Below are 8,456 nucleotides of genomic sequence, written 5' to 3' on the forward strand. Positions count from 1 at the left end.
TTTCTTTCTTTCTTTCTTTCTTTCTTTCTTTCTTTCTTTCTTTCTTTCTTTCTTTCTTTCTTTCTTTCTTTCTTTCTTTCTTTCTTTCTTTCTGTGTATTTAGCGAGCTGGAACTGATGACGACACTCTGATGAGGATAATGGTGTCCAGGAGTGAGGTGGACATGTTGGACATCAGAGGCAGTTTCAAGAAGATATACGGACAGTCTCTGTACACCACCATCCAGGTACTGCTTCAGCCCCCTCAGGATTTCTGTTTATTCCCTTGTGCTCTTTTTTTAAATGAAACATACTGAATAGTCTATTACTTCAGAAGAATAACACATTTCTGTAAAATATAATTTTCCTCAGTTGTCTCCATATTCTGCTAAATATACTCATCTGTCCCTCTGCATGACTTTAGAGCACCAGCTGGGTTTACTATGGATATGATGGCTGTACACTACTCACGTCAGTGCAGTGATGGAGTGGGGATTAGTGATTTACTTTAAATGTCTCCCTCAGTGTGCTTCCCTTCTTTTCACACCAGATGAAGTGAATAATCTGTTCTCCTAATGCCAGATGTTCCTCCATTGAAGAGTTATTACGATCCTCCTGTAGAACTAAATGGCCAGTACTGAATAGATAATAACACATTATGAAATAATCTTGAATAAATATATTATATATTTTTTACAGTTCAGCAGAGTTCATTTTTTCCTTAATTATGGCAGTTATTCTACAATTTCTCCACTTTTTAAATAATGTATAATTCATTCTGCATGTTCACAGTCCCCGTACTGTGTACTATTCACTTTGCCTTCCAAATGAATCAGAGCTACATAAAGCTAATGACATTAATTACGCCTGTGCTTTTCCTGCTATTATAAGAGCACGTTTATGTCACACAGTAGTTGCCACAATTAATGGTGTCTAACATGTAAATAATGATAATTTCAACATACAAGCCGTAATTATGACTTGGAGACTTGCTTTTTGAATATTTTCTGACAAAAAAATACCAACCAACCATGGATGCCTGACATTAAAAGTGGAATAAAAATGTAAAGCCTTAACTAAGCTTATTTAAGGCTTTACATTTTTATTCTAAAGTCAAAAGCTATTTTAAGCTTTTTGGCTCATTACTTATACTTAGGCTTACACCCTAGCGTCCACCATTGTAACTGTATTTATATGAGAGAAAATAAAAAAGCTTAATAGGACAGTATGCTAAAGTTTCAATGGAAGTTTTCAATGAGGAGTGATTATAAAGTGATATCAAAACTTTGCTTTTCCTTATCAATATGATGTAAACATGGATGCTGTAATCTAATGTGTATTGAATAATAATCAACCATGAGTAATTAGAGTGGATCGCTGTAAGCAGTACTGTATAATGCAGAGTATTAATTGTCCTGAAAATAACGTCTCAATTATGCAGGAAGTACTTATTTCATTTGTATCATGGATATAAGTGACGCTGGGATCTCGGATCATTTCCCAGTTATATTTGATACTGGCTTATGCACTAACAAACTACATCCTGCGGCTCCCCTTCGCCCACTATGTGTAATCAATGCTGAAGCGGTGTCAAACTTCTCTATGTCTTTCTTGGATTCTGCATCTGTCACTCCCGACTGTTGTTTATTTCGCTCGGTTGATGACTGTGCTAATACCTTTCTATCGTTATTTTCTTCTATCCTTGATACTCTTGCCCCTGTTGTGCCAAAAACTGATTGCTTGTATTTAAACTGCTATAAATAACTTGTTGATCTACAATATGTGAAACATATGTCAAATATATCCCTCATGAATTATATCAAGTTATCTTGACCAACAAACAACATTCCTGTAACGAGGTAGAAGCCGCAATCACTTTTTGGCAGTGACTTTTATGTATCCTTTATTTATGCAGTTAAAAAAAAAAAAATTCTTGTTTGCTTTAAAAATGTCTCTTTTAAGAGTAGTCTGGCCAAGAGGACAGCTGAAATTGCAACAAATGCAAAAATAGTTCTGTAAACATATTTTAAGTGGACAAAAGGAAGCTGATTGATTATAATTAAGTACAATAACACAGCTACAAAGATAATTGAGAAACAGGTAATTTTTTAAAATTGTGTATTTAACCCCTTTGCAATACCTGTTCACCGAAGTCTATTTAGCAACATACGTAACAATATTACACATAAAAAACACACGGAAACATTGGAAATCAGTTTTTGGCAGGCAATCACTTCTTGGCACAACACCCCTATTAAAATGAATCGCCCTAGAACTTACTCTCAGTGTTGGCTTAATGACACTACGGGCGCTCTACGTCGCGTGTGTCGGCGTGCTGAGAGAAGGTGGAAAAAAGATAAACTTCAGGTTTCTTACGACATGCTACAGACTAGCCACTTAAAACTCCAAAGTGCTGCTAAAATGGCCAAAGCGTCTTTCTTATCCAAAATCATCCGGGCCAATGGTCATAACCCCGCACCTTATTTAGAATTTTTAACTCCGTGGTTAACCCTTGCCCGGACATGCCTTTACCTTATTCTCAGGCTCTTTGTGAGCGATTTCAAATTCACGTTTTAGAGAAGGTCTCATCTCTTAAGTCCTCCCTTCCCCATGTCCTCTCCCCATTCTTGAGTGCATTTCAACTTTCCACCAGTTTTAGCCTGTGTCACTTTTGTCTCTTAAGCGGCTAGTTGATCAAATGAATAACACCAATACTGTGCTTGACATTCTTCCATCTCGCATAGCTAAGGACTGTTTTGATGTAATTGGACCTAGTATCGTATTTCTTATGAACTTTTCCTTGCTCTCAGGCTGTGTTCCTTTGGCTTTTAAGCATGCTGAAGTCCACCCGATTCTTAAAAAAAGAAACTGACTGTTATGACCTTTTAAACTACAGACCGATCTCTAAGCTTTAGTTTTTGTCCAAGATCCTGGAGAGACTAGTTCTCTCCCAGCTCCAGGCGTACTTGGACACGAACAATATTGCTGAGAAATTTCAATCTGCCTTTAAGCCATTGCATATCACTGAAACGGCGTTGGTTAGAGTTATTAATGATATTCTTGTAATTACTGATACTGGACACTCTATGGTCCTAGTTTTATTGGACCTCTCTTCAGCTTTTGATATGGTGGACCATAACATCTTATTACCGTATTAAGACTTGAGCACACTGTGGGTATTAGAGGTGCTGCCCTTGACTGGTTTAAATGATACCTCGCTGACAGGTCCTTTTCGGTTAACTTGGGCACCTTCTCCTTTTCCTCCGCTCCGGTGTGTTGTGGTGTACCTCAAGTGTCAGTTTTAGGCCCTATTCTTTTCTCATTGTATTTGCTCCCTCTAGGCGTAATCTTTGAAAAATACAATATCATCTTCCACTGTTACGCCGACAGCATACAGATCTATTTTGAACTTACTGACGGCCTTGCTGTGTCCCTGCACTACTTTCAAGAATGCATGTGTGAGGTCAAAGAATGGTCCCTGAGTAATTCCCTCGTTTTAAACGATAAGAAGACTGAGATTGTGGTGTTCAACAGTAAAATCCCTCGTGTCCAGCTTTGTGCTGCCCTGGGTCCCTTTGCTAGCTCTTCCTGTGACTATGTCAGTAACTTAGGTGTACTGCTGGATAGCTCGCTCAAACTCGATGAGCAAGTCTCTGCTGTAGTGAGATCTAGCTTCCACCAACTGTGCCTTATCTCTAAGGCTAGGTACTATGTTCCGCATGAGAACTTGGAGAAGCTTATTCATGCTTTTGTGACCTCCAGGTTGGATTATTGTAACTCCTTGTACTACAGTCTTCCCTCTTCTCTTCTTCTTAGACTGCAAACAGTCCTGCCTCTTGACTGGTACAAGGAAATTTTGCTCTATTACTCCTGTTCTAGCTGGCTTGCACTGGCTGCCCATAAAGTACTGTATTCAATTTAAAATATTACTCCTTACGTTCAAAACATTAATAAATTAGCACCGAGTTATCTTAGTGAACTTCTCAGGCCGCATACTCCTGCTAGAACACTTAGATCTGCCACTCAACTACTTCTGCCGCAACCTAGATCTCGGCTGAAATCTCGGGGTGACCGTGCGTTTGCACTGGCTGCCCCGGTACGGTGGAATTGATATCCACGCCTCTGATTCTATTGCACTGTTTAAATCATGACTAAAAACCCACTTATTCAATCTTGCCTTTCCCTCTAGTTAACATTTCTTTTATGATTTATTATTATGCACTTTTATGCTCATTTAATTCCTTGTTTGTTCCTATGTATCAGTGACAGCTATCTGCTTGCATACCTAGTACTTGCTTTGGTCCTATTTCTGTTATCTTCCTTTTATTCTCTATGTTACTTGTTAAGCACCTTGGCATACCCTTGGTTTTAAGTGTGCTTTTTAAATAAAGTTCATTATTATTATTATTATTATTATTATTATTATTATTATTATTATTATTATTATTATTATTATTATAGTCACCCCGGCTAGCTTTGCCTCAGTAGAGGAAATGACTGATGGTAGCAGAACTTGAGTACCTGTGGAAATATTTCCCAGCAAAATAGGAAAAGATCCAGAGGAGGCAAAGAACATGAAGAGAGAGAGTCATCAAACATGCTGGAGCATGACTCTAGACTTGAGAGATTTGCCAAACAGTTGACATTTCTGTTATATTTTTGATGTTTTGTTGCTTAGTAAACTTTAAATTCAACTGTCTGCATGAAAATCTCTGGGATGATAAATAACGTGCAAGCTTATAAAACCATTCCACCATAAGTATGGTATAACACATGGTAGCTAGCTGGATAGCCATGTAGCATTTTGCTCAGAGAAGCAAAGTAAATTGATATTTTATTGCTGTATTTATTTATTTACAGCAGTACCTAGGTGACGTAGCCCTGTGATGGCCTGGCGATTTGTCTATGGTGTCCCACCTCACCTTTTGTTCGATGACAGCTGGGGTTGGCTCGAGCCTTCCTTCCAATCAGGATTAGATAAGCAGTTAAGACAATGGATGGACAGGTTAGCTGACCATTAAGAACATGAATGCTCTAGATAAAATATCTGTAACATCAACATTTCAAGGTTTTTTGTCAACAGTTGCATTTATTAACTTGATATTTTGAGATAACAGATGAAAAAAATGGGACTTTTGATGGCAGAAAATCTGCATTGATATCAATGCACATGTCAGGGGGAAAAGGTGCTGTGGTTAACTCAAACTGGACACTCTCTACCTTACTCTGTGTAACATCAGATCAGCAGAAGTTGAAGTCAATGTGGAAGGAAAGCTCATATATGTTTATAGCTTTAGCTTCGATTAGCTAAATGTTAGTAGCATTTGTGAAGCTGCCAAAAGACACTGGGACATGTGACTAACTGGAGGATGTTGATGTTGAGTTATATGCTTTTACTCAAGGACAAACTGACATGTGGAGAGGAGGAGTAGGAGAGCCAAACACCTGAGCTACCCACATGTCAGTATACAGGGAGTGCAGAATTATTAGGCAAATGAGTATTTTGTCCACATCATCCTCTTCATGCATGTTGTCTTACTCCAAGCTGTATAGGCTCGAAAGCCTACTACCAATTAAGCATATTAGGTGATGTGCATCTCTGTAATGAGAAGGGGTGTGGTCTAATGACATCAACACCCTATATCAGGTGTGCATAATTATTAGGCAACGTCCTTTCCTTTGGCAAAATGGGTCAAAAGAAGGACTTGACAGGCTCAGAAAAGTCAAAAATAGTGAGATATCTTGCAGAGGGATGCAGCAGTCTCAAAATTGCAAAGCTTCTGAAGCGTGATCATCGAACAATCAAGCGTTTCATTCAAAATAGTCAACAGGGTCGCAAGAAGCGTGTGGAAAAACCAAGGCGCAAAATAACTGCCCATGAACTGAGAAAAGTCAAGCGTGCAGCTGCCAAGATGCCACTTGCCACCAGTTTGGCCATATTTCAGAGCTGCAACATCACTGGAGTGCCCAAAAGCACAAGGTGTGCAATACTCAGAGACATGGCCAAGGTAAGAAAGGCTGAAAGACGACCACCACTGAACAAGACACACAAGCTGAAACGTCAAGACTGGGCCAAGAAATATCTCAAGACTGGTTTTTCTAAGGTTTTATGGACTGATGAAATGAGAGTGAGTCTTGATGGGCCAGATGGATGGGCCCGTGGCTGGATTGGTAAAGGGCAGAGAGCTCCAGTCCGACTCAGACGCCAGCAAGGTGGAGGTGGAGTACTGGTTTGGGCTGGTATCATCAAAGATGAGCTTGTGGGGCCTTTTCGGGTTGAGGATGGAGTCAAGCTCAACTCCCAGTCCTACTGCCAGTTTCTGGAAGACACCTTCTTCAAGCAGTGGTACAGGAAGAAGTCTGCATCCTTCAAGAAAAACATGATTTTCATGCAGGACAATGCTCCATCACACGCGTCCAAGTACTCCACAGCGTGGCTGGCAAGAAAGGGTATAAAAGAAGAAAAACTAATGACATGGCCTCCTTGTTCACCTGATCTGAACCCCATTGAGAACCTGTGGTCCATCATCAAATGTGAGATTTACAAGGAGGGAAAACAGTACACCTCTCTGAACAGTGTCTGGGAGGCTGTGGTTGCTGCTGCACGCAATGTTGATGGTGAACAGATCAAAACACTGACAGAATCCATGGATGGCAGGCTTTTGAGTGTCCTTGCAAAGAAAGGTGGCTATATTGGTCGCTGATTTGTTTTTGTTTTGTTTTTGAATGTCAGAAATGTATATTTGTGAATGTGGAGATGTTATATTGGTTTCACTGGTAAAAATAAATAATTGAAATGGGTATATATTTGTTTTTTGTTAAGTTGCCTAATAATTATGCACAGTAATAGTCACCTGCACACACAGATATCCCCCTAAAATAGCTAAAACTAAAAACAAACTAAAAACTACTTCCAAAAACATTCAGCTTTGATATTAATGAGTTTTTTGGGTTCATTGAGAACATGGTTGTTGTTCAATAATAAGATTATTCCTCAAAAATACAACTTGCCTAATAATTCTGCACTCCCTGTAATCTCCATTAATTTTCTCAGGTCGCCAATCTGTTACTGGGCAAAACTAACTCTGTCAGTACTTAAATTAAATGAAAAGAATTCAGTCATTTCTAAAACGAACATACCCGAGTAGATAGATGAATGTTCAACCTCCCAAATTAAATGAGACTCTTTTTCTTCTTTTTTTTTCTTTTTACAGGAAGACACAGCTGGAGATTACCAGAAGGCTTTACTCTACCTGTGTGGTGGGAATGATTAATGCAACCTTATGACGCATTTAGCAGCAATGAATGATGAGCCATCATGTTGCTGCTATACACATAAGATGAGGATATTGATCTATAGTTCTTCTTTCTGTCAGTGTGTGTTTATCGAGTTAGTGTGAATTACCTGAGTGTCATTTTGACTTATGACAATATTATATTGTATGAATATTATTTACAAGGCACTGTTCTTTTTTTGTTTGTTTGTTTTTTAAATGCCAGACAGAACATATAGCTCTAATTTAGTCCTTGGTAAACAAGCAGTTTTGATTTTAATGCCGATAATAATGCTTTCTGAAATGATGAAATGCCTGATTAATTTAAAATCTTTGACCTCTTTCTCTTGTCAAGCGTAGACACAATGTTAGCAGCTGTTTACCTTATTTGAGCTAGCTTCTCACAGCATGTGTTAAATGCAAGTTTGAAAATACAATACCGCTACTCAATTATTAAACCCTACATGTTGACAACCCCGATGCTCTCATTAATAAGAAATGAGACTGTGATCCAGACTTGACGTGCAATGCGGCTGTCAGTGATCAATAAGTAATGGGATGCTATTAGACATTTGTTGATGCATATAATGAGATCTATTGCTTCCATGCCTTTCTGCACGACGAGGCCAAATGTCAAACAAACGGGGTCCCTATAGGTCACTCGGTGGAAAATGATTTTATTTTGCTGGAACTGAACCACAGGGTGGCAGCAGAGTTTGAAATGAGGACACAATGTCTTTATATTGTTTCTCATTACAGTGATTGATGAGATAGTGTCAATATATTTTACTAAAAAGTAATTTTCTTTTCACAAATTAACAAATTCAAATGCAAATAAATGGAGTGATTACAACAGGGCCTTCGCAGACTAGTACTTGGGCCCTAACTATATGTTTTTCAACCCTCCCATTTTAACCACACCGCATATCTTAGGCAACATGTGTAATCTTTCTCATATATCACTGCAATGTTTCCTCATTTTCTTATAATTCAACTTCACATATTTAATACCTTTTAAATACAAATGGGTTATTTAAGTAAAGTTCTTGGTTGGTGAATTTGCTCATTAATGGGCATATTAGCCCATTAATGAGTGCAAATGATGACTGTTATTGATTAAATTTGAGGAGGATGCATATAAGGATGAGTCATATAAATGTTGATCTGTTTAAAATTATAAAGTCATTAAAATAACCCAGAACAG

General features: G+C 38.4%; 1 protein-coding gene across 1 annotated transcript in view; it reads left to right on the top strand.

Moving 5' to 3' along the window:
• Nucleotides 1-8,456, top strand: part of anxa5a (annexin A5a) — a 28,668-nt gene extending 20,212 nt beyond the window's left edge. The window contains exons 12-13 of the mRNA XM_042221760.1: nucleotides 104-226; nucleotides 7,193-8,456. Coding sequence (XP_042077694.1) covers nucleotides 104-226; nucleotides 7,193-7,252 — 183 coding nt within the window. The 3' untranslated portion in view covers nucleotides 7,253-8,456. The remainder of the gene's footprint in view (nucleotides 1-103; nucleotides 227-7,192) is intronic.

This window comes from Haplochromis burtoni, unplaced genomic scaffold (assembly GCF_018398535.1).
Source record: "Haplochromis burtoni strain Fernald_Lab_line unplaced genomic scaffold, NCSU_Asbu1 Contig_73, whole genome shotgun sequence".
Taxonomy (NCBI): Eukaryota; Metazoa; Chordata; class Actinopteri; order Cichliformes; family Cichlidae; genus Haplochromis; species Haplochromis burtoni.